Genomic DNA, 27,110 nt, shown 5'->3' with positions numbered 1-27,110 from the left:
GCTTCCTCCTTATTCTTTTGTCGGTGGGGATCGCAGACGAGGAAGCTGCTGCTGCGTACAAGGAAGATTTTCACTAATTCATTCGAGGTGAGCTTTCGCTTTGCGCCGCGCTTACGCCCCAAAGTAGGAGTGACTCAGAGGGATACAGAGTTTGCTTGTGTAAGCCGCTCATCTATGTGCACCTCGCGCAGCGAGGAAGCAATATAATGCTTATTAATGCATACGAACGACAAAGCTGCAGCATAAAGCACAGCGACGGCGATAGTTTATTTATAGAGCCAAACACAATCGCCAGTTCGTCCCTGCGCTATATCAGCCGAGTTATCCAAGGCATGAAAAGTAGAAGAGGAAAGTCGGTTTTTGGAACGCATTATAGAATCCAGTTCAATTAGACTAATGCGGCCGGCAGAAGGCGCATCGCATAAACCACGCTCGAATAAACTACACTTTTTTCGGATCTGGAACGCCGAAAGGTGATAACCCGATTTCCTTGGCTCGTTTTCCTACTGTAATCACAGCAGTGTCACGATTCACAAGGTCACTATACGGTACGAGTGCAGTATGCTGATGATGCATAGAAGCCTCGACAATGTGCCCGCGCAGCAATTAATGCCTCGAACTAATACCACAATTCTGCCGTCGTCATTAAGTACCTCGAAAATGCGTTGTACCGCTCTGTCGACGCATTTAGTAATATAATGACTCTTAATGGTCAGGCAGACTTAGCGAAGAGACACCGGTACAGCATTTTCCGAGGGAGAGCTGCGTATTTAAGAGAAACACGGGAATAACTGAACCGCTGACAGAACGACGATTATTTTCTACGTGGAATTAACAATGTCGTAACTACGTACTTTACCGCTGTAAATTATGTATTATTCGCTACGGCTGATAGCAACGAAAAGTTACGTGTTTGCGTTCGAACGAACTTTGACTGAAATTTTGTTAATCTTCCCAGGTGAATTTCAACAACTTTCCTTTTGACCGCAGGGCTGCTGGGCTGCTTTTTAATTACACTTTGACCATGAGTCCATTACGTGTGCACTAAAGTTATCGAAAAATATTTTAATTAGCTGAATTGCTGGACATTTAATTAAGCTCATGCGAACACAGGTTCGTGTACGTCTTTGACGCTCATAACTCGCGCTTATCAAATCGCTGTATATGTAACTGATAATGTACTTGCGTGCGTTATGAGATAATTTAGTTTCGCTATCACGAAAGCCTATTCGAACGATACGAACTGGGCCGACAAAGTTTGCGCGAATTAAGCTACGATGACCTGGTGGACTTCGTAAGTCGTGTCCGCAGTGAAGGGAATAAAAGTTGATGCGAAAAATTAAGATAGTTTTGATTTATCTCTTAAAAGTTTATTTCGATGCGCATTCAATTTATTCGTACGGACGCAGAGTTCAATTCGACGAGAACGCAATACCAAATTTCAACACACAATCTCGCGACATTTGTTAAAATATTGCGTTGTGCCGAAGAAAAGCATTATATTGTTTCGTATACGAATCCGATCAATCAGAGATGGATTGAAAACTTTATCGAAAATTGACTTTTCCGCGAATTCCGCATATTCAATATTCTCTCTTTCTACTCTCCGTTTAATCGATATGAACATGCGAAATCTTTTACCCTTTGCAATTTCGCACTGACTGATGTGTATCCAAGAAAAAGTAAACCTGCGTCGAAAGCGACTGAGAACGTGGAAATTTTTCATTCGAATATAATATTCAGTTATCCAGACAATTTACATGACTAACACGCTTGATTCCGTTGTACGAATCCACGAGACAGTGATTTGTTATTCCTTTGTTTGCTTACTTCAGAATCGTTTATATTTCGCGGAATATCGAACGTCGAATATCTCTTATTTGTAGTATTTTAATTCAACGATTCCGCGCGAATGTCGCGCGCGACAAATTCAAAGACAGCTGCGTAGAGCTTGCAAGCAATGCGAAGTCGAGCTTTCCGCAAATCGTTCAATCTCCTAGTCGAAAGTGGGAGCTCATCACGCGACAATATAACGACCATCTCGCGCCGACGGCGTGAAAAGCATTCATCCGACGCGTCACCAAGAGTATTATCAGCCAGTTTAACGGGATGTGACTGCACATACGTTAGTTTCCGCGGTAAGCTTGCCAAGACTCGTCTCCCACCATCAGCCTCTCCCTCTCCTGGGAAGCTGCGCCGACGTCCTTCGTGAGGGATGCGTTTATTATTCCTGGCGTCGCGAGAGCGCTTTAATTAAAGAGAAGATTATGCTTTAAAACATTCGTTCGCTTATTTATTTTCATTCCCAAAGGCGTGACTTTGGAATCGTTCGCTTATTATTAAATCAGCGAACTTTCGCGGCATAATCCATCATGAAAGCTCTCGCGCCTGGAAATAATTATCATCGCGTCGAAAGCAATCAATGCCACAGCCCGCATTGTATATCTGCGGGCGGCGCGAGAATAGAGAACGTTCAAGAAAGCGGCGTTAAGTAAAAATAATTTGAAAAGCCCGCGCGCCCATTAGCCATTATAAAAGCGCGCCGGGAGAGGAGCATCAGCGGGTGGCACACGAGCTGCTCTCGACTCTCCATTATCATTCCCGACCTCGTTTTTTTTCTCGCTTGCCAAACTTCGGCCAACGTGCGACAAGTATAGTGCTTAATGCGACTGCTATAGGTAAGGCTGCTGCTATTCTTTCTTCTCCCACACACACGCGCATACACGTAGAGCCAACAGCACTATAAACTTTAATCAGCGGAATTTTATTACCAGAAGTACTTCATAAACTCGCATTGTGCGAGGAGCCCCCCTCCCTCCTCGCGGGTTATATCCATAAAAGCTCTCGAGATGAAAAAGTCCGAAATGAAGTCGCCAGTGCCCGGAGCAGCGTCTCCCTTTCTCTCGCTCTGACTCTATATATATCTGGCAGCTAAGTGCACAACATTTTCATAACAATAAACGAAACTGCTCCGACGAGGGGCATCAGCGCAGGGTTATGACGGGCGTTAATCATAGCGCATGTCATGCAATGGATCATCGTCATCGCTCGCAAATTATCACGAGCTTTGTACACGGTGCCAAGGGCTAGGTATAACGATCACGACAGCTCGATATATACCTGTCGCTGCGGTGAGAGAGCTGCTGAGAGTAACGAGCAGGAGCTGTCGAGGAACATCGTTATATCGACTCTTTTGTGTACTACACACACACACACACACACACACACACACACCCGCCTGTTTCTTTCTTCGCCGAGCTTTTCGGGGTGAACACTTTTGATACCATCTCCTCTTCGCTTATATGTGTGCGGAGGACGTATACGTATATTCCGCTGGATTTATCATCGCCTGGGGGAGTGTTTTGGGTTTGTTCTATCGAAGGCTTGATGATAGCGAAACTTGGAGCGAAAGTTGCAAAAATTGCTTGTTATTTCGTGTTCGCGAGGCTGACGTTTTCGGCGGAACGCGAGAAGCGTCGAGGTATAGACGAGGAGAATTCTTCGAGCGGTAAGAAAATTGTCCGGGGCTATATTCCGCGAAACTTCGTGTCGTTTGCATCTGATAAATCGAGGTAGACAGATTGAAGTGCACCGTAAATCACATTGCACTGGAAAGTATTACTTTTTCAAATTGATGCGCGAATACATATATATATATATATATATATATATATATATATATATATATATATGTGGATCCATCTCTCGTTGCAGGAATATGTATGCACGCGAGTAAGCGAATATTCTGAAAACGATGATTGTGTATACTTTTGAAATTTAAATCCATAACTTTATACTCCTTTTTTTTCATATCTGTTTTACGATCAGCTTTCATTGAAAGCGCGTTACACTTGAACAAGTCCATCGAATTTCCCTTCCTCGGCGCAGTGTATATTTACGTGCGCATACTTTTATTCAAAGATATCACGTCTTACATTAGGATTCGCGACACGTTTCATTGATACGATATTTTTCCGTTTCTTCACTGCGAGCCTAGTGAACATTTTAAAACAGTATCCTTCTGAACCACGTGCATCGACATTTTGACAAATAATATATTATCTTAATCACGTGTTACTGTACTTTTTGCATCTATTGTGTAGTCGGATGGTAAAATTTGCAGTTGGAAGATCTTCTCGTCAGAGCTGCTCTATAATTGTATAGATAAGTCGCCGGAGACGAATTTTTACGCGAATGAAATTTAGCATTATTTCGTATACTTAAGAGTGCTCCTAACGAATTGCGAAAGTCAGAATCAGATGCATTACGAGAGCTGATTGTACATATATGCAAATCCACAAAAAACCGGACACTTCAGGGGGACTGAGTGAACAAATTTGAAATTTGGGAGCACACCTACCCGACCACTTGTTTTCGTTCTTTAGGTGATATAAAACACGAAAAACCTTAGGTTCCCAAGTTTAAAAAATACCTATTTTTGCCGGGCAGTTTAAATTCTCTTATGGGAATTTAACACGAGGAAAATTATTGAAAACAAGACACGATTCAACTTTACCCACTTAGTGTATGAAGGTGCAATCCAAAAATGTGTATTAATAGGATCGAAGTATCTGAAGAGAGCTTCGATTTGAGGGCTGGTGAGTTGAAAATATTTGCCTAGGGAAAAAGTTGTCTAGGCTTAAAAATAGCGAAAAATCATGAATACTTGGATTTTTTACGAAAATCGGCGATTTTTCTTTTTTTTTAAGCCTAGACAACTTTTTCCCTAGGCAAATATTTTCAACTCACCAGTCCTCAAATAGAAGCTCTCTTCAGATACTTCGATCCTATTAATACACATTTTTAAATTGCGCCCCCAGATAAAAAGTGGCATTTTCCTGGTTTTCGTTAATTTTCCCCGTGTTAAATTCCCACAAGAGAATTTAAACTGCTCGGCAAAAAATAGGTATTTTTTAATCTTGGGAACCCCAGGTTTTTCGGGTTCTGAGTGGCCTAAGGCACCCAAAAAAGTTGGTCTGGTATTTGTTCACTCAGACCCCCTGAAGTGTCCGGTTTTTTCTGGATTTGCACATATGCGGAGCAGGATGACTATATAGGATATGGGCTTTCAAATTTCATGATGATAACATTTTTTGAAATAATTATTTTATTCTGTATCTTATGATTATATACGATGTACTTTTTGTGCATAAATAATATAATCTCATATTACACAGAGGAATTCCAAATAAATAAATAAAAAAGTGTGAATTTTATTTCGCAACTGTATGTTTGCTGAAAATACATGAACACGCGAATTCCACGAAGCAAGTATAAATTTGATTTATAGTTATACTTTTCACGAATTACATGAAGCAAAACCTAGCTAAAAAAACCCGCTGTTTTTGAGCAAACAATTCATATGATCTAGATGCCAATTTTATTCGCCTTCATAAGCGTGCTTCAAGCGTGAACTTACTTTCGCAGAATTCACTTTATTACAGACTTCGTGGAAACACGTGAAAAGTCAGTTTCATATCAATTTCTTTGTAAAAGAACTCACGCGCATGCGTTGATCATTTCTCGTAAAAGTGCAATTACAGCAGTTGATCCGTATAAACCATTCATGTTTAATTATCAATTATTCGAGTGTTGTATTTGACAAAAAACAGGAAATGTCGAACAAGCTATGTCGAAAAGTATATTCAGAGAATGAATCTCTCGCCTCTATTCAACGTGATCATCTCGAACAATCATCAATTCACTTCTCCATCTGTGCAATGACGAGTAATTTTCACTCCCGCGTCGTCAATGGAGGAACAATTAGCCAACCCGATTCCTGCACCGCGCTGCATCTCGACAGCGTATAATTATCTCCGTAAGCCAGCTCGGCATCAGTTTTCCGTAGATCAGGGGGGCGAAACTCCGTTTTAATTCCCAAGCTGTAACAAACAGCAGCCGGTATGAGGAAGAATTAAACGAGCAGCGAAACGGCGCGGACGCTTAGAAATTGGGTGTGGGGAAAAGGGAGCGAGAGACAAAAACAAAAAGCTCGCGCGCGAGCGAGAGAGAGAGAGAGAGAGAGAGAGAGAGAGAGAGAGAGAGCGTTTTAGCTATAGGTATCTAAGTAAGCACGCACACACACTCTCGAGTCGAATGGGTGTGTCTGCGGGAGTCGTCTCTCCTAATTTCGGAGGGCTTTCTCCGAGGGGGGGCTTAGGGAGTAGACTGTGTGTGCGCCAGCCAGTTCCCGTTGATTACTCGCCGCCGCTCGCAGCATTGTTTTGAGCTTGCGAGACTCTTTCTTCCTCTCCTCGCGCTATCCATTCCCGTTATATACGTCCGCCTGTTTTTGCGCGCACCGCCGCCGCTGTTATTGATTTCACTCGATGATGACTTTCGGCCTTTTTATTACCGGAGCTGCCTTTGTTGCCCGAGAGAAGTGGCCGATATAATCGTGACTGTGTGTGCGGAAGGACGAACCGCTGCGCGACGATGATCCAGTCGGGCGCTTTTCACGACGAATTTCGTGAGCGGTTATTGATTGGCCTCGTAGAGACGCTTGACGAACGATCGACTAAAGCTTTTTATTTTATACATAATAGGCGCCTTTTATCTCGAGTCCCTCCGGAAACACGCTGAATATGCAGTTCGCCAGAGTGTACGCGTGAAGCGGGCACTCAACTGTATACACGATTCAAAAGCAGATATGCTAGCGCCTCCCCCGCGTTGAAGCTGATTCCGTGTTTCTGTCTTATCGGACGTCACTTAAGTCCATATCATCCCTGATACTTTCCGACGTCAAATTTGCGGAGTGTGTCTACAGCTGGAGAAGTGCCCGTTTAAATATTTACCCGCGGTCTTGCCCGAGCGCGTATCAAAAGCAAAAAGAGAATCTCTCTGACCTAATATGTACACCGATGGATCGGTAAATATAGCACCTCTCCGAGCTCGTAAGAAAGCGTTTCACGAACGCGTTGGCGCTCGCCCGTCGAGAGCAAACGTTGATCGAACAACTAACGGCGAGCCGCGAGTGCAGCGGAAATTCGTTATTCGCCGCCGCAAGATAAACAAGAAGGCGCGATAGCGTTGCGTCGAGAAAGGCAATATCCGACCAATATCTGTGCCTTTAAGAGAGCGAAAGGGCAATAGTAGGTACAGACAGCGTACAGTGAGAGGAATCGAGAAAGTATATACAGCAGCGCAGTTCGAATTTTGTTCGACGCTTGATCGTGTCTATCGCCACACGCGAGCTCATTTTCCGATCGACTTCTATTTATGCTGCTTTTGTCTGCGGTGTTGCACCTATACGTGGTATTATCGCTGAGTTTTTCACGTTAGGCAGAAGCTTTACATTTCGTAAGACACGTTACCGCTGTGAGTATTTACAGCTCCGGATACATAATTTCGCTCTTGCACTCGGCCACTCTACCCTATTGTGCAGCAGCTCGGAAGAAGCAATATTCTAATGGAGACTTTTCTTTTTCGGCGATAAAGTGAGCAAGGCGATAGCTCCAGAAATATCGCACTGACAGCGCAGCATAATGGGATTCCGATACCTATAGATATAACACGACGAACACGACGAGTCAGCCGACTCGCGCTTTCTATATCGGGATTGCAGCGAAGGTAAATATGAAAACGGTTCAGCTTTATATTTTAGCCGCGCGCGCGAGCGGGTAAAAAATTCAAATCGAGGAAATTTGAATACGCGACTCTAATATGAAATGCTGTGCCGAAAAATATCCTTGTACCCATATAAGAGATTCGATATCAGAGAAATTAAAACACCGAAGCCGCGAAATTTCTATACACCAGGATGAAAAGTCATTGCAATTGCAGAGAGAGCCGAGCGCGCGATCGATACGATCGTCCGAAGAAAGAACTCGCCCCGCACGCACGCCATTCTTATTAGGGCACGTAGTCACACTCGTAGCCAGCCAGCCGCCCTCTCTCTTTCTATTTTTTCGTGCGCAGCCAGCGAAGAGATTGATAAATATTTATGCCCCACGATTGTGTGTCAACTCCACGCCGTATACGCGGGATCGTCCGCGTACGTAAGGACTACACAGCTGTGCCCGCACAGAGATGAGCGAAGGCCGCGCTATATGGTGAATTATTCAAATCGACGCGCTCGCCCAAAGGCGGCCCTTAATGCGTTGTCCGCGACTTCCCTGTGCGAGTCGCACTCACACACAGACGCACACACACACACACACACGTATTCGACCCGCCCTTCTCTATCGTTACCATACATGCATGAGGATCCAAGTGGAGCCGCCTTGTCGAGAGGGAGGAGAAAAGTAGCTTTTTCTAAGTTTTTTTCTTTTCTTTTCTTTTTTTATCTGCTCCGCTGCCGAGCAGAGAGAGAGCCGTCTGACCGTACGCCGATCTTACCACTGCTGCTGCCTTTGAGGAATCTGTTCGTGGACGCGCGATGGGGAGGGGGGGGGGTGTGGAGTTGGAAAATTTTATCCTCGTATGCTCAGATGGAAGTTTTTTTACGGTTGCCGCGGTGTTTTTTTATGCCCGAGTTCTCCGCCGAGTGTATTGTTTTCCGCGGTATCGAGAGATTAAGACGAATCCAATTTAGATCGGAAAAAAGGCTGTTGTTTAATTTTTTTCAGCTTGTGTATACACCTACGCTTTTGGCAGTGACCTTCGCAGTTTTGGGTAATCCTATTAGACTCACGGCGCCGGTGACTGCTTGTTGATGTTTTAATAAGACAAGTCACTCGTTGAACGATGGCCTCTTTCTCGAGCCGATCGATCTTCGCGTTTAATTTTTTTCTCCAGCCGACGTCGAAATTGTCATCAATCGTTTTTTTTTCAAGACACCACTCGCGTCCTCGGATATAGAAAAGCGCGTAGGATGTTACGTTAACGGCTAATAAGACCGCGGCAGTAGTAACGACGCGCACTAGCCAGACGCTCCTCGCGATTCACCGCCCATAAACTGAATCCGTCAACGATTCCCTTCTAGAGAAAGAGCCTGTATGCGTAACCTAGGCTGAATTTGCTAGGCATGCCGCCACACGAATTTCAAATATTAAACGCTTGTATAGTAAACATCCAGGCGGCAGTAAAGCAAGACTGCGTGTATACGTGTTCTCATAAAGCACTCGGTTATAAAAATTTTATTTTGTGGATCCTCGTGTTTTTGGATTTCCGCGGCACACACATACGCGTTCTCAGCTGTTGGCAGCGGTTTATACGCCTTTTTTACCGCCAACCTGCAGTGTCGGTGCTAAATGAATGAGACCGTTTGCTCGAGTAAAAACGCGCGTGGATCGAATACACACGAAGTGCAACGGAGAAAACACGAGTTTCAATGGTGTAATGATAATCGCTCGACGCGCTTAAGCCTTCCAAAACATCCTCTCGCAAAGCCGAACTCAGACCCTCCACAGAAGCATGACGAGCAAATTACCCCCCAAAGCACACACGTCTAGTCACTTCTCTCTTATAATCCGACCTTAACCCGCAGCCGCGCCCCTCTACACTATGCGCGAATAAGAAACAAAATTGCAGGCACGCGCTCGGCTCGTAAAAATTCGCGATGCATTAATAAAATTCGCAGCCGGCCCCTCTGCAGACTCACGCGCGCGCATATAAATATCTAAGCCTTCCTTCGAATGTGAACGACGCGGATATGGCTCTCTTTCTCTCGACCCACGTCTAGCTCTTGCGCCATATACGTATACGTGTTGCGCATTATTATATTCCTTCTCTCGCATCTAGAGGGACTACCGAAAGGATCGAAAGACGGAAGAGAGAGACAGCACGTGTGAAGCGACATGGAATTCACCTCTCTCTTTTACTGTAAATCCGCTTTGGCTCTGCGCAAAGATGCTTTTCGCATCTTGAATTAATACGTTGTCTTCGCGTGTGTTTGTGATTCGCAGCTGAGGTTCCGGAATAATTCTACACGTTATTTTACCCGTGATCAGCCCGCAAGCTTCTCGAGAGCTTTACGAGTGCAGTCTCCACGCACACATACACAATGGGCTGTATAATCCTCGGCGTTGTGTGTATAGCTGGATTTAACGTTATACAATGCAATCGATGTGCAGTCGCAAGGCTTGTTTGAATATGGTAAGCGTTCTCGAGCTCGAATAAATTTCGCCGATCGAAGAATTACACTCCTCTCTCGGGAGTTTATACACAACACAAGCCGCCACCCGCGGCATTAGCATGACTCATTTACGTTTATCGACCATCGAGGATTTCATTCTCTCTCTCGGGATAATATCGTGAAGATTTAATCGAGGAAAGGCATGTAGCCGCCTGTGCACGTGTCGGAAGCAGTTTATCTCGACGGATCTGTCCTGGCGTGAAAATTAAACATTAATATCTCTCTCTCTCTCTCTCTCTCTCTCTCTCTCTCTCTCTCTCTCTCTCTCTTTCTCAGCGCGGGCTAACGCGTGCCTAAGGCCATAAAGCGACTTCTGCTATGCAAATGTCGGAAGTCTTGCGCGCCAGACTCGCACGCGTCCTTTTCGCTCCTGGCTTGTATCTGGCGCGACACTCTACCGGATTGTCTAATAATTCTAATCTCGTGTATTATATACGAAGGTGCGTTTGGCGGGAAGGCGGACCAAAAGCGGAAGGTATTAACATAAATATAAAGCCCGACCTTGCTGCTACTGCCTGTCGTTTTTATCTCGGCGTGTTTATTTCATGCTCGCCGTGTATGGAAGATTGCGTGCATAAATTTTTATATCGTTTGCTCGAGCTTTCGATTATAAAACGTGCCGAACTCGCCCCGCTCTCTGTTTGCGCGCGCACGGCGGAAGTTAATTACACTATACACAGCTTGAATTAAATCGAGTTTTAAAGGTACGCGTGAAAAATTCCATTGGCGGCGCGCGAATTAGCGTAAATCTGCGTGTACTTAAAGTCCGCTTTCGCGAGAACGAGCCTTGAAAAGCATACATTCCCAGCAGCAGCGGTGGAGCCAGGCTGACCACATAATGCCTCTATTCCTCGCGAGAGAGGGCTCACGAAAACTCGGCTGAGCAAAAAAAAAAAACAGCAACAGCCGACAAACCGCAAACGAGTCTCGCAGGCGCACACACACATGCGGAGAACGAGAGAAAAAAGCCACGAGGCTCGTAAAAAGGAGTCAAGCCCGCGCGCGAACTTTGACCCAGAGCGAGCTTAACGTCCACGCGTATACAACCCTGTACACACAGCCACATAGAGAGCGAGAGAGAGAGAGAGAGAGAGAGAGAGAGAGAGAGAGAGAGAGAGAGAGAGAGAGAGAGAGAGAGAGAGGGAGAGAGAGTCTCGAGATGTTTACGATTTTCTTCACGACGACGACGACGAGACTAGTCCCCTGTAATAGCAGGCTTTTTCGTAAATTACGAATCCTCTCGCTCGGCCCAGCAAACACAACACACAGCGACGGGGAATCGAATACTCGCGATTGCATGAAATTGATTTTCCGCGTGCATACACAGCCTTTCCCGAGTATATGGCTAGCCTGCTCGGAGATTCGGGAAACGACGGCTTTATATATATATTCCGCTCGGGCTATTTTCTTCGGACTTTCCTCGCCAGCGGATTCGGGGTCAAGAAAGAGAGAGAAGAGACGTGCCCCGTATGCGCAAGAATTACGTGTACCTAGATTCTTGATTATCTGGTATGACGGGATTATATCGGAGTACGGGTATATTATATCGATGCGCGCACGCGCCGAATTGTGTCCCCGAGAAAGAGATAAGCGAGGACCGAGTCTATATAAGGTGGGTATATATCAGGCGGGATATGCTTCGCGCGTGTAAAGGGAGCGAGAAACGATATGTGCGAGGTGAGATGGACGGATAAAGGCGTCGATCGGGTGTAGGAGCATGCCTTGCGTGATTTCTCCAGAGTTTCTCTTGTGTGTCTGATATGCGAACTGAGACCGAATTTTACTGGCTGATATGAAATCGCGATAACGCCCGATCGAGTTCGCCCCTTTGCCTTATTACATTTCAATCGAGTCGATACTTCCGGAAAATTTAATATCCAACGCTTTCGCCGGCCTTTCCCGGGATGGATCGACCCACTTAGTTCAATTTTCCGAGTGACGGATGTATTAAAAATCCGCTACTTTTCACTGAGTATACAGAACGTTCTAATCTTATCGAGCACATTATCGCAAGCGCGAACTACACATCGGATAGAACTTTTTTCGAAAGCAAATAACACTCGCACTTATTCACCTTCCCTTGTATCCATTAATCTTTGGAGCGTACAAACGAATACGATATAAGCGGCGAAATTCCGATATCGAGTCTCTCGCGAAACTTACTCGGCAAAATACATACGCGCCGCGACGATAAGGCCACCGCAACTTTTTTCCGTCCGAACTCCGCCGAAAAAAAGAGATAAAAGACAAGCAAATAGGTGTACAAGGGTGAACAGCGCGTTTTTCAACGGTAGAATTCCGCGAGCTATACTTGTTCGAAGCGAACGCGCAAGAAAGCGAAGACCGCAAATTACAAGGAACATCTTTCCCATTACTGTCGGCGCCAATTGAATTCCCCGCTGATAGCTTCGAGAGGGCAGATAGCTATATAGCACGAGGCTAATGTAGCCTGCAAGTCCCTTCCCCGCAGCGAAAGTTCGAACACACACACACACACACACATACACATGTGCGTTAATCTTCCTTAATCCCCGAGTTACTCCCGGCTACACGTCTAGCCGCTATAAATTTCGCTTTTTAAGTAGTAAACTCATGCTTACTGCCGGCCGTTCCCGGTGCTGAGCCTCTTTTTCATTACTATAATTTCTCTTCGCCTACTAGCTCGCGCGCTTTATGCGACTTATTCTGTTTCCGCGCTTCGCGGCGCTGTAATAACATGAATCACGGCCCGCGGCTTGGTAGAAACTTTCTTGTTTCGAAAATACGTACGTACACATCATCGAGTGCGCTCTCAGCGCTCCTGTTTTAAAATCGAAAGCGGATAGCAGCTCTCCTCGGCTTTGAATAAACATTAATAAAATTGCCGCGCAGCGAAAATAATTATGTAAATATAGGGCGTCGTCGCTTTTTCCTTTCCAGCTCGCCGCGCTCGGCGCTCTCCGAGAGCTCAAAAAGAAAGTCCCTCTGGTCGTTTTTCCCTTTGACGAGGCGAAAAAAAGGCCGATGACAAAGCGCCGCCCCGACCTCGCAAACGAATGCTGGAAGTTGACCCGCCGCGAGTGACACTCGAAGTTTCGTGCCTGTCTCCCTCGTCGTCGCGCGGATGTGTGTATTAGAGAAAAAAAGGAGGCGAGTGGAGAATTGGTGACGATGACTCGGATCGAAGAGGGATCTCCTCTTGCAGGGAAATGAGGTTGAGCTCGTGGAGGAAGCTGGAGAGTGTGAGGCTTTCGCTGATATTTCTGTTTTCGAAAGTTCGAGCTAGGGACTCGTCGTTAAAAAAGGGGGATACAGTTATAGCCCGTGCATATTTACCGGAACGACGACATATTATTTGTCCGGTAAACTCCGAATAGAATATACGAGAGAGACCCTCATTTCGTATTTTCCCGGAGAGCCACGGCATTTTTTCCCCGACCAAATGGCTTTCCAGCTATTTTTCCCATCTATTTTGCTATCCTCCGACTAAAACCCTTTTATCGGCAGCAATCAGCCTCGTATAATCTGATATCGTAACCGCGCGACAGCAAACAAAAGAAAGCAAAGCTCCGATCTATCCGCACACCCGGTATTGTTTTTCTACATGGAAACGCATACTCGTCCATCCCGAGAAAAAATGTTTAAACCCAGTCCAATTCCGTTACCCTATGCTGTGGTTCGCATGCTGTACCCACACTCACGAAACCTCGTTAAACCCACTAACTCTGCGGCACACATATCTCGAAAATACCAAACGATCGCGTACGTGCTTGCAATTTACGGCGCGGCGCGTTCTGATTATTTCGCGCTCGTCAATTTTTCCTACCGCTGCACCTTTGGTCAGTTTGGATTTTTCCCTCGTTTTTTATTTTCTTCATCGTTAGCGAGTGATTTACACGAGGTCGAGTCAATCGGCAGTCCATCGGCTCGAAGCAGTCGCGCTGTACTTATATACGGGAGCGATGCCGTTATTTACAGACGGGTTAAGTTCCGAGTCGCTGCGCCTTGCGGGCGATTAATGCAGGAAACTTTCACGCAGACTTCCTTAAGGATCTGCCCAGTTCTTGGCGGAAATCGAGTTTCGCTGATGTAGACAAGTGATTTAAGATTGTTTGTTTCGTTCGTTATCGGCATAGTAATACATGAGGTAAAGATAAATGCTCCATAGTCCACAAAGAAATAATTAGGGGCGCGCTTCAGGCAGTTTCATTAGCGTTGATTATAAGCTAAATCACAAGAGCCTTTCCCGAACGTAAAAGTCTCATTAAGTTGAAAAATTCATAACCCTCATAAATTACGGCGTATCGTCTTTAGCCAGCTTCCTGTGCTTGAAACGCGAGGGATGATGCGAAAACAAGGAAGAAACAATCGAACGCGCAAATAACATCCACTCAATATATATGCAACAATGTATTAATTTGTATAAACAAGCTTTCTGTATTTGACAATAATCATACGAATAACGCAATCACTGATGAGTAAAAAAAAATTAAATATTGATATTGCCGCACAAACATCAACCGAATTTCTGTTTACCTCGATGTAACCGTATTTTTCAGGATTTTAAATTCGTCGCTGGCACAAAATCGAATATCGAATAAGAACGTGAGTCTTTTGGCAACGAGCAATGTCGCCACATGAATGGCAAACATTCGCGCCTTCCGCTATATATTTTCGACGTTTCAATTTTCATCTATAATCCAAACCACGCCTTCCGTCGCATTGGCCTCTCTTTCTCCCTAGAATGTAATCGATCGAATAAATCAATAGAATAAACACGATTTCCTCGTCCGTTCATTTGTCCCTTGATACATTCAACATTTAATTTTATCAACGCTCGGATATTTTACGTTCGCGAATCGATACTGAAACGACAAATCCCCAGGGCAAAGATTAGAGTTTTCATAGGCTGAGACCAGACGTTAACAAACAGAAACTAGAAACCCGGCCCTTATCGCGCGGATAAATTGTCACTGGCGTTTTCGTTATAATCATATTCCATTACCCCTGATTATTTCGTCTCTACTAATTATACGTATGTGTATATTGTGGCGATACGTACCCGTGCGCAAAGTAGCGGCTTATCCTCGTTGATTAAAGCCTTGTGCGATGATAATGAATGTCGGCACGCAACGGTGGCGTCGCCTCTTAAATCTCCCGCCGCAGCTGCTCTTTGTAACTGATTTTGCTCTGCGCGTTAGAGATTTATTACTGGTTGCCTCGTCGTCGTCGTGAAAAAAGAGCTGCTCGTATGCTACGTGATTAATTAAAAAAAAAAAAAATGTAACAGCGCTAATTTTATGCTAAATATTGAGACGTTAAAGTGTTGTGTTTTTTTACACGCGCACTAGTCGGGGTGATTAAATTATCAGAAAAATAAACCTTTTGTACGTACGCGCAGTTGGCACCCCGTTCGCCAACGTGCAAATATTTGCGAATAGAGGAGAAAAGCGTGGTTGAATTTGAAAAAAAAGGTTTGCAGGATTGCACATGTACAGCGACGGAACGCCGCACCAAAAAAATTCCAAGAAACCAAGAAAATTCCAAACCAAGTATTCAGCGAAACAAAACGTCAAATTATGTTGTAAAGCAAATAAAAGAACAACGGAGATTTAATAGTATTTAGAAATAAATTTATTACAGCAGTCCATCTCAAGTTTTTTTTTTTTTAAAGAAGATGAAACATCTCGTAATTTTTGACACTATACAACTAAATCGTATAAGCGTTGGCGTCTCCTGCACGTATCATCAGCCGCACACTCCCTACACCACACACACACACACACACACACACACACATACGCACTCGCATACTCGCGTCCTATGTATGTTTAGGTATATCTATAGATAAAGAGCAGGTCCTGGGCGTATACAGTGTGCGCATTGAATCATCAAAGGACATTCGCGGCACAGCGTCCGGCTCGGGCACGAGTTTAACGACGCGCTATCACATCAACAACACTTGACACTGTCTGCACGCAGGCGAGCTTTCTCGCAGCCTCTCCGCTGATGTGTCGTGTGCGCGCGTCTGGACCGACGTGCAGTGTACACCGCACGAGAGAGAGAGAGAGAGAGAGAGAGAGAGAGAGAGAGAGAGACAGACAGAGCACGTGCCCTCTTCTTTCTCCTCTTCACGACTCGATGATCCGCGCGCTTTGTCCTTGGCTACTCTTGTTGTCGCTCGGCACCTCCTCGTCGCTTTCGTCCACGACTAGGGTCGTCGTTCGGCAACTGAAAGCAGAAGAGCAAACGCCGTTTGTGTGCGACGAATTTCTTATGTGAGGCTTGTTTTTTTATTTTTGACCTTTATAACACACACGGTACACCCTTGATGCTTTTCCAGCGGACGACCCAAAATCGATTCGACCCTCTTATCGCGCCCACTAACTTTTTTCTCTGCTTTTCGTTCTTCTTTTCCTCGTCGGCCGGCGCGCGATTTATGTAGGTAAGCGTGAGGGGCGTTTTTCGCGGGAAGTTTGATATCGAAATCCGCCCGTTTTGTATATTCGGCTTCTTTTTTTGCCTATATAGACTTGGGAATAATTGATGAACGACTTTTTCGCCTGTGCATTTGAATAACGGCGACTGTGCGTCGGTACAGCGATTGAAATATAAATAAAGCACTAGCTGCAGGCATTACGATTTCTCTCACTCTGAATGGAAGCATTTTCGAATAGTTTACCGGTAAACGCACAGCTCTATCGAGGGAACAAAGGAAATAATGAGAAAAATCGTTTACGAACATATTGAGGAACGTTTCCTCGAAAGGACACAAAAGGGACGGTAAAACGCACGATGTATACGTATACAGTCTGAAGCATTCCAATTTTATTCTCTCGTTTGAAGAGTGAAACAGAAAACGCGCTTTGAATGCGCAGTTTCCGCGAAAAAAGCGAACCGTTAAAAAGCAAACAGCAGGACATTCGACCTCGAAGCTCGAAGAAAGACAACAAAATGAACTTTGTTGTCAGCTTTTTAAAAATTCTCCTCTGTACAGGTACAACAGCCGAGCCTTTTTCTTCAACGGCGCGCGTTTCGTACCTTATTAATTCCTCGTCAACCTGCCCGAGACAGACGCTGGGCATAAAAGCCGAAGATCGCGTGTTAAATTTAATCTTAATTTAACCGACGACGTTGAAATTTCGGTGTTTACCCTGTTCCTCATCAAGCAACACAAAGTTCAAACAAAGAAACGCCCTCCAGAAGCGCGTATACAAGCGCTTTCTATCTAAATTTACACCGTGACGATAATTAAGCTAAGAATCCTAGCAAATATCATTTAACGAGAATGCAGGATCTATAAAGTGTATGAATACGCATCAGGGGGAGGGGGGGGCGGAAAAAAGAGTCGTCAATCGCGAAGGAGAAAATTACGCGACTGTAATTATCGAACGGAGCTTTAATGGAAAACTTCAATCGCTCGAGCGCAAATACGTCCCTCTCTTTCTCTCTCCCTCTGCGATTCGCGTCACATAATCCGAGTGAGATATTCGAGGAGACAGGCCGATTCAATTTTCATCATCCTCACTTCGTCGTATATATTCGGCTGCTCCGCGCGCGGATTGAATTAAGCACTCATGCCGCGCGGCTATATAAACACGAAAAGCAGACGGCTCGAGTTTCGCCGTGGCGATCTGTGCAGCGTGAAAGAATGTCGAATCCATTACCTAATGCGACGGAGCCGCTCGAGAAGCGATTCGAGACTCGTCAGTCTTTGGCAAAAACATATTAAAATTTAATAAGGAAGGAAATATCGATCGACGCGTATTAGGACATGCTTGACCTATCGCCAATTCTTCGCTCGACTTTGCGAAAGCTTGAGTGAGCTTTTCGCAGCTTTCGCGGCAATCTACGCGTACAGCCCTCGTATAATACCCTTTTTGTCAGCTCACTCGCGTGTATACAGGCGCGTATAAGCTAGCGCGGGCGCACCGCAGAACTCGTTCGAATCTCGATAGCGAGTACGGCCGGCGCACATAATCCAAGATTAAAGCAGCTCTTGGCGAACATTAGCAGTATCAACGACTCCCAGACCATCCTCTCCTCTCACTATTGTACACATATGCCTGTATACAGTCACATAGTCGCAGACTGGCACAGGCTATTGTGCGTCGTACAATGCACACGAGTGGGCCACTCGTCCCTTGCACATCTCTCTCTCTCTCTCTCTCTCTCTCTCTCTCTCTCTCTCTCTCTCTCTCTCTCTCTCTCTCGTATACACAATTCGTTTTATTTACACACAGAGGAGCTCGTCGCTCTTTTCGAGATCAAGCGTCGCATTGCAGTGCACAGAGGGCTGCAGACTGCTGATGAGGAGAGAGAAAAAGAAACTGCCGAGTACAACTGACCAAACATAATGAAGAAGCGAGAAGAAAAAACGGAATTACAAATGCGTGTGCTTTACTCTCTGGCGCGCGAAAATGTCGAGAAAATTAGGGGTGCAATCGCTCCTTTTGGACAGAGAACAGAGCGCGCGAGGTATGATTCATGATCGTAGTTAGCGATTCTTTTTCGCAAACGGCCGGAGATAATTTTAGCTGCGCGGCGCGTTAAAGTCTGAGTGGAGAGAGATACTCGGCCGAGAAGCTCGGACGCATTTGATGGACTGGCTGAGCTACTGTTTATACACTCTAATGCCGCAGAGTTCCAGAGACCGACGCACGCGTCGAACCGTCGGAAAGCGTCGACCGGCCACTGCATCATATCGTCGGGCGAAAATTTACTGCGCTACCGATATTTTTGATACTCGCGCGAGAGAGCGCCCCGCGGTCATTTTTATTGGCTCGTAAAGCGGTTAATCCTCGGGCGAAGATAAAAATAACGTCGCGGCAGCGGCGCGTTCTGGTATCGATCACACGGAGAGAGAGCGTGTCGTTGAAGAATTTCACGCTACGCCGCTCTTTTTTTCTGAGCGAGAAATCGTCGACTCCGCGGAACTTACTCTGTCCCCTGTCGAAAGAGAGTATAGAGGGGGTAGAAAGCTCGGTGAATTGGTAAACGAGTCAATCGGAGGTACAGCAATCGAGTCAAATGCTCGCGGGATATTGCTCTATTTGGATTTCCAGCTTTTCTTTTTCACTCAACAGATTCGATAATTGCCGTTTGCCCCGACAATATCGCGCTGATTGAGAGATTTTCATCGCCTCTCTTGATATGCCGTTTGCATACCGAAATGGCCGGAGACTCGAATGTCGCCGGTAATTGATCAAAGCGTCGATTAAACCCAACCAAGAAAAAAAAACGAATTCGCGGAAATCATACGTATACAGAGGCGCATTGTTGCTGAATCAAGCTCGGATATAAATAAAAAGCTACACGTGGTGCCGTGATTCCCCGGATCCCGGTCGAAATAAATTTCGCATCCCTGCCGCCGATCGAGAGCCGATAAAAGTTCGATAAATTACACCCTATCGACATGCTCCGCATCGGATATTCATCGCACGGAAAGAGCCCGTGAAAGGTTCCCGCCTACTCCGCGCCTTGATACGAACGAAAATATTCTCCTCTCTGCAGAAACACGCGCGGCGCATGTGTAATCGGCAAAAGCAGTATACATACATACACGCAGCCCTTATTTCGCGACGGATCTATTTTAGAGCCATCCGGTTTTGCGTGAATCGAAAAGAATAAGACACGTCGTAAAGGTCTTTCTCGCGAAAGAAAATGAGCGTCGCTGTATACTGGCTGAAGGAGTCGGAGAGGATAGGACGTAGTACAGATACAGCTTCGAACGAGCGAGCGGATCGCATTACCTGCATTATGAGTTCTTAGAGCGCAGAGGACGAGGCGCACTCGTAACTTCTTGCTCGCCGAATATGCCGTAAATGAGAAACTGCGGTTTTTCTACTCTTGTTTCTTTTCTTTTTTTTTCGTTGCAAGGACCTTGCACGGAATTGCACTTCTTCTTTTTCCGCTGCCGCGGATAGGTGTATCCGCTTCATTTCAGGAGTATAATGCTCGAAGGTCTTGAATTACCAGAAGTATACTTTTTATGAATTTCGGAGAAGAGCTGGACGAATATCGGATCGCGAGTGTAACTGACGTTACACGAAAGCTCGCTTATTTTCAGGCTGTATCTGATTTCTAGGTACAATAAAGAGTCGATGAATGTATGGCTTCAAAGATATTCAATTTCGTCCTCGTTAAAATTAATACCGAAAACGCGTCAGGTTCTCTTTGGATTTTTTAATTACGCTACTGTTCATCTCCAACCTTTCTTCGATAAAAGATCAGTACGCTATCTCTATCCGAGGTATATAGCTTCTTTGAAAATCGCGGCGTGTGTCCTTTCAGATGCTATATTACCTGCGCGGTGTAATAACTCTTACAAGGTAAAAAGTTCCTTTGATGAAATTGTAATAGGATTTCTGAACTTCAAACGTACTTTCAGATAAGCCGGAACTATATTTCGAAAAGTAAGCGCATGACGTGCATTGGGAAAAAAGTCGTGGAAAACCGAAAAAGTTATGTATATGAACGTGAAGGTAAGTACCGCTGCGTCTGACCACACCGGGTTCTACTACTTATAAGGAAATAAGTTTATTCGTCGACGAGATCGAGGCATTCATTCGAGCGTCCAATTCCACGAAAAATCGCCGGGTGAATCAAAAATTCAGAGCAGACGGATGACCGAAAACCCCGATCAAACTCGAATTACCGAGCTGCGACATAGAAGAAAAACTACACGTGGCTTAATCTACAGCTGACGTGACGTACAGGCCTGAGGAAACCGGAGCTTGCGACAAAAAGCACTACTCGACCCTCGAAAACGACGCATCTGGCTTTCGGTGTCGTATCTATTATGTTATACCTCTCGTATCTGTCGACGCATCCAACATGCGCATCACCCAGACACGCGCAGACGCGAAAAAGCTTTTTGTGTTTTTTTGTTCATTCCCCACTGCGTAAAAAATTAATGCTAGACGTCTGGTTGAACCGTCATCGACGTTCTTATACGCGATCCAAACTGTCGCCCTCAGAGAGAGAGAGAGAGAGAGAGAGAGAGAGAGAGAGAGAGAGATGACCCGGTCTAACTAAGCTTAATTTATAAATGAAGTCGATCGATAATTTTCGCCTCGTCTCTGCTTATCTTCTCCGTTTTTTTCCCCTCATAATACATCGCGATCGTCGAGGGGTAAAACGTGTCGCGGCTTGTTGCCTCTTCGAGGGGCTAAATTTTCAGCGCCGATCGCCGATAAGGAGCAGCTGTGCGGCCACTTGCGACTCCGTGGGGTGTCGTGCGCGAGACAAGTTTTTAATTCGGTGATGCCGACGAACGAGAAAAGCTCGTTGTGTTAGTACGCGAGTATTGCTTTGGGATTGTTATTCGGCTGAAAGTTTTATTGAGAAAATTTCGCGTGAGGTTATTCCGCACAGAGAACAAAAATATTGCACGCTCGTTATGACAGGATAAAAATGTGGGATATGTAGGTATTGAACGAAATACCGCGTATTTTTGTTTAACGCGAAAAACAAAAATATCATTCGTATTCGAAATAAAATACTGCACGGTTGGTTATGAACATTGTCAAAATAGGAGATATTCGATGCCTGCTGATGTTTTTCTAGATATTTCCATAGTTGTTTTGCTCGTCATGGAGCATGTTTAAGCGAGAATCGAATGTTTTTGTTAAATCAAAGTTATACAATAATTCTCCCAAACGTACAATACAACTAAATCGATCTAATCGATTCGAAGCTGTAGATGGCCCGAAAGAGAAACTAATCGAAAGTTTTATGCCTCCTCGAGTATCTCTCATCTCTTCCTGTTCCAAAGTCAATCACGAAGTCTCCGGCAAATTCATGCCGGTGGATCGGTTTGAGCTTCTGGAAAGTCTGCATTGAGCCAACTTCCACGCGAAATCCAAGCGCATATTCGACGGTCAGCAGCAGCGACTATTCCGATAGCTTAATCTATCACTCATATACATCAGCCGGATTCGATTTGTTCCGAAGGGGAGACAGAGAGAGAGAGAGAGAGAGAGAGAGAGAGAGAGAGAGAGAGAGAGAGAGAGAGAGAGAGAGAGAGGTATATATGGATCGACGCCCACTACTCGCTTGGGTACATGCATATCTACGGATATACGTCTAGAACAGTGTGCGGCACACTCACCTACAATATGTCGCCTGAGCTGCCGGCTCTGGTGGTCTTGGTAAGCGGGCCAAGCCGATTGTGCTGGTCTTGCCTGGATCTGCAGTAGATGATCTTGCGGAAGGCTTTGCGGAAGTTGTCGCTCAGAAAGGCGTACAGTATCGGATTGACGCAGCTGTTGGTGTAGGCCAGCACGTGGCTGGCTATCTGTAGAGCTATCGTCGCCGAGGACAGCGGGTACATGTCCAGCGACTTGATCACTAGGATCACCTGTAATTTTTTTATTCCAATTACCTCTCTCAACTAATCAATGAGTTCTGCTCGCAAAGTTTGAAACTCGCGCGGTGTACACACGGCTATAGAATCACGAGTATAACGTCGTTAGCCGCGGGAGAGAAGATGTTTGCGTCTCGTTTAAAAGGAACAGTCACTCGTATAAATCTTTCGGGTGCAAACACTCGGGGCCGCAGTTTTTTTCACGACTACTTAGTTTCCTAGCCTGGCCTCGCAGCAAAGAAGTATCGTTTCTGTGAGCAACATCCTCATTAAAGCTTCTTTCGCGCGCGCGCAACGAAAGCAATTAGCGCCCCGCAAAAAACCGGGCACGGTTTGTCTTGGCTGGAAAATTACTCCACGTGAAAACTTTGTTCGCGGAGAAGCTTTGCGTGGGGAGAGAGAACATTGTGTGTATAGAAAGCGCTCCCGTACCTGAATAGGACACCAGGAAACGGCGAAAACGCCGACGACGACGAGGACGAGTCGGGTGACTCTCTTCCTGCCCCGACGGCTCTCGGCGCTGACTCTCGCGCCTTTCCACAGCCTCAGCAGCATGCAGACGTAAAGGCCGCAGATGAGGGTCAGCGGGACGACGTAGCTCGCCAGGAAGAACGAGACCTGGAACAGCGGCCAGTTGGCGTCGGGCAGGATTCGACAGGCTATCTGAGGCGTCAGCTCCAGCGGTGGTTCCTCGTTCTTAGATTCGTGCTGCTGGAGCTGTTGGCGATGCTGCTCGACGATACCTAGGTGTAGTGCACAGGCCTCGCTGCGGTTAAGCATCTGGTTCTCGTCCCACTGAGGACAGAAATTTTTTTATACTGTTACGGGGGATACTGTGGTATTAGGATTAGGGTGGTCGTAGCGTTCGCAGTAGTGTGCGTACGTGACAATACATTTTTACGATGTTTTGTCAACGCTTGATTCCTTTGGTTAAACGAACGAAAATTCGACGCCGAGGTATTGGACGAGCTTACACGTACGTGCTTTCCTAAAGCACTGCATCGACACATCTTCGTTCCCGACCAATGAAGCTCCAGCCCTGTCAGAGTAGCTTTTCCCGGAAAGAGAAATAGCGCCGAATCTCTCACGCAAAAAAAATCTACATTCGCTTGCAACACTTGTACATACGTAAAATACCGGGCGCTTACTCTCTCGTCCGGCAAAAAAGAAACGAACGGTTATCTTCGCTCTAATTTTTTTCTACCCGTCAGGTAGTCCGCGTTCGCGAAGGAAAACGAAAAAAAGAACGCGGTATGTGTATTTTTTGCGGACAAAATCGCCCCTGGACACGGGCGCACGCGTCGGAAAAAGAAATATGCCCGAGCTTTTGAAAGATTTTATTGCGCCCCGTAAACTGTATCTCGAATGGCTTCCATTGTGACAAGCCGCGGATCGCATATGCGCATTTTTAAATTTCCATCAAATCTTTATTACGCGACTTCGTGCGCGTATAGTGTATAGGGGTAAAAAAGAACGAGGCATACCCGACGCGCGTCATGAAAAGTGCCGATATTGTTTCTCCGCGACAGCGGCGCGTCTTTTTGTTTCGCTCGGCTCTGAATTGCTCGGGTTATTGCGCGGACTGAACTACTGCATGTCGTTCAGGATTACTTCCTCCGCGAGAAACTTGGCGATACGATTTAGTGCGAATGTGTGTGCACGATAGTTCTCGATATAATGTTCGAGTATATTTGTGAAACAACGTCACTGAATACTGCAGGCGGGGATTATTTTTAAATGGATTTTTCGACATTGAGAGAAAAAAAGCGATTTTTACAAACCCTGCACTGCGTTGCAGATGAATAGAGAATACTGCTGCATTATACGATTTTAAATCCTCTCGAAGCGATAAAAGGTGTAAAATGCAAATGAACGCGCATAGCTGACGGGCTTATATCGGTGAAATACCGCTTTAATCTCTTAATATTTCATTCGGCGATATACACGGTGAAAAGTGTATATGCATGAATTTTTGTTTTAGCTTCTTAATATTCAATAACATTCCAAAATAATTTTGCTCGACGCATAATTATTCAAACCTACGCGCAAAATGGCAATATATTCTCTGAGGAATCCCTATCAAAGGCCCGATAATTGACACATTAGTGAAATTACTCCGGCAGTGTAAATTAGGCGCGCTTTAGACTGAAGCATCCTGTAGTATAAACTGTCGCTGACGCGCTGCGCATGCAGTCACGTCATATATCATCAAAGAGTCGATTCTTTCGATATGATCTCACTTCAATCGGCAAAGGCCGCTTTGCATCGATGATCGTAGATGTGTCATACATTGAAATAAAAACTCGCGTTTGATCTTTATACTTCTTCATCATCAACAGACGGTCTTTCTAATCCGAGCGCACAAGACTAGCGAGAAGAAACAAGCGAAGCGTGGGCGAGGAATCATCGTTCTCGATACGCGATATTAAAAAAAAATCTTTATATGTGCTCACCTCGCCGTGAATAATGAGTACAGGTATGGAGGAAGTCAGTATCACTATCCAGACGATCCAGATGGCGATGAACGCGTGGCTCTCCGTCCGCACCGACATCGACGCTATCGGGTGCACCACCGCCAGGTACCTGCGAACAAATCAATCCTTATTATTATACAACAAATCCACGCCTCAAAAAATACACATGCAGTGAATCAAAGCAGTCGTATGTCTAAGCTCGCATCAGCGGAACTTGAATCTAGATCCCGTATCCGCTGCAGTAGCTCGTTTCGGATCCTCTAAAACTTTTCTAGCGCAAAGGCGCGGCGGCGCATACTGCACATCCCCGCGGCAACTCGTGATTTATACGCGTGGGCGTATATTGCCGAGCTTAAGTTTTCCCTTAAGCGAGCCGACAGCTATCCGATCTCACGGATCGCCGTATAGATATCTCGCCGTACAGTCGTTTTATTGGGCTTGTAGAGTAAGTCTCGAGGACGCGAGGCAAACTGAATTTCGGGCTTGATTACTGTTTGCTCGAGTGTCGTATAAATAACCCCGCGCAGATGTATAAATCCTTGATTCTTTCTTCTGTTCTTCTCCGCATCGCCTTGATTATTATCCCAGATTTTATTGACTCGCCCGGGCCATTTGTCCGCCGCGGGTCGTATAACTTGCGGCAGACAACAATAATATTATTGCTATTATACTCGCAGAGCGTAACGGTAAAGTTAATTTTATCAAGCCTTTGACGCACGTGAGCTTGCGGAAATTATTGACTATGCGACTAATTCGCGATGATCCTCAAGGAGTTGGGAGAGCTTTCGCGCATACCTATATCCGCGACTCGTAAATCCGTACGGTCCACGCGCGCGGCTCTCCTATATAAACTTCAGCCCTGAATATCTCTCGATCGGCCAAGCTCGCGTAACTCCCTCATGCATACATTGCGCAATACGCTTCATTGTTTTCAGATTTCGGCAAAATCTGCCGTTTAATAAAAAGAGAAAAAGCTACCGAAAGCTCTCCCAGTCCATTCTCTATACAGCGTTTTTGTCTCGGCGCTCCGGTTTATTCGGGCCATATTCGCAGACATTTATGTACCGTATATGGGAGCCTCGAACGGTATAACGGAGGCCAGCTATATACTGGTGAAAAAACAAATAATGCTCGAGAGCGTAGATGATCACGCGGTCGAAAATTCTCGCGCGTGGGTGTGTATACCTAGGGAGAAAAAAGATTCTCCGCTACTGGAGCGTGTCGAGTCTCATTTCGCATCCCTTAGGACTAAAAGGATCACAACGACACGACGACGAGAACGACGACAATGACGTGACAGTTCGCGTCTCTTTCCACTCAAAAAAACACTCAGCCCCTCTCCCTCTCACCCGTATCCATTTCCCTGTATACACACGCTGCTGCGCGGCTCTAAAACTCGATCGGCGTAATGCACTCGCTGCAGTACTCGCCGGATGATGAGAGGGAGAGGAGAAAAGCTCGGCGGAAACGAGAAATCCATTGGCTCATAACATTACTCCCTTTGTCAGCGGTAAATTAGAACGCCGAACTTATACACACACACACCCACACACACACAGACGGAGAAAAATCGTCGATCGCTGGTATCGGCAAGTTATATACACCGACGCGCGTGCTATATAGGTATACAAGCCTCAAGTTCGGCCATTATGCGCTCGGCGACAATGCCTCGTCGTGCCGGCTTTCAATGCGCGACTGAGTATATATATACCGAGGGAATGGCTTCGTTGCTCTACGAGGCCAGACGCACTGGGGCAAGACTCGTCTTTAATTTTTACCCGGCAGAGATGGTAATGAGAGCACTGCTCTTTCGCTTTTTTTGCTCTCGCGAGCTTTTTACGCACCCACACGTGTGTATAACGCGCGCGTTTGATTATACGCGTAGCAGTAGTATAGAGGGTGGTTATTATTACTCGCGCAGCGCGCTTTGCTTTTCGAAGAATTAGATTTTTAGCGCAAAGGGACTCGACGTCCGGCAGTGAGGTTTTTTTGGAAGCAAAGGAGTTAATAGCTTGCGCGCGAGAACAGCTCTGTTGTTTGCGCGGTTTCTCTCGAATAACCTTGGTCGGCAGTGAAAGCGCGAAGGACTTTGAAATAGTGCACTCTAGTGCGATGCAAAAATGATGTTTACCATTGGGATAGAGCCGTATGGACTGAGTATGACAAAACAATCATGAAAATACAAGATAACCGAATTTTGGACCAATGCAATCTC

At 45.7% G+C, this 27,110-nt stretch overlaps 1 protein-coding gene across 4 annotated transcripts in view; it reads right to left on the bottom strand.

Moving 5' to 3' along the window:
* Positions 1-5,089: 5,089 nt before the first annotated feature.
* The window catches only part of LOC100124126 (allatostatin-A receptor), a 28,330-nt gene continuing 6,309 nt past the window's right edge, over positions 5,090-27,110 (bottom strand). Inside the window, exons 3-6 of one of the 4 annotated variants that reach the window (XM_016988236.3) lie at positions 24,875-25,004; positions 22,854-23,216; positions 22,167-22,415; positions 5,090-5,882 (exon numbers count right to left, since the gene is read on the bottom strand). In XM_016988236.3, the coding sequence (XP_016843725.1) occupies positions 22,167-22,415; positions 22,854-23,216; positions 24,875-25,004 (742 nt within the window). In that variant the 3' untranslated portion in view covers positions 5,090-5,882. Of the gene's footprint in view, positions 5,883-15,670; positions 16,286-22,166; positions 22,416-22,853; positions 23,217-24,874; positions 25,005-27,110 lie in introns of those variants that run through there. The other 3 variants (XM_031932312.1, XM_008217870.4, XM_031932313.2) reach the window with 3 other exon arrangements.

The sequence above is a fragment of the Nasonia vitripennis genome, chromosome 5 (assembly GCF_009193385.2).
Source record: "Nasonia vitripennis strain AsymCx chromosome 5, Nvit_psr_1.1, whole genome shotgun sequence".
NCBI classification, from domain to species: domain Eukaryota; kingdom Metazoa; phylum Arthropoda; class Insecta; order Hymenoptera; family Pteromalidae; genus Nasonia; species Nasonia vitripennis.
This window is presented reverse-complemented; position numbering and strand designations above follow the sequence as displayed.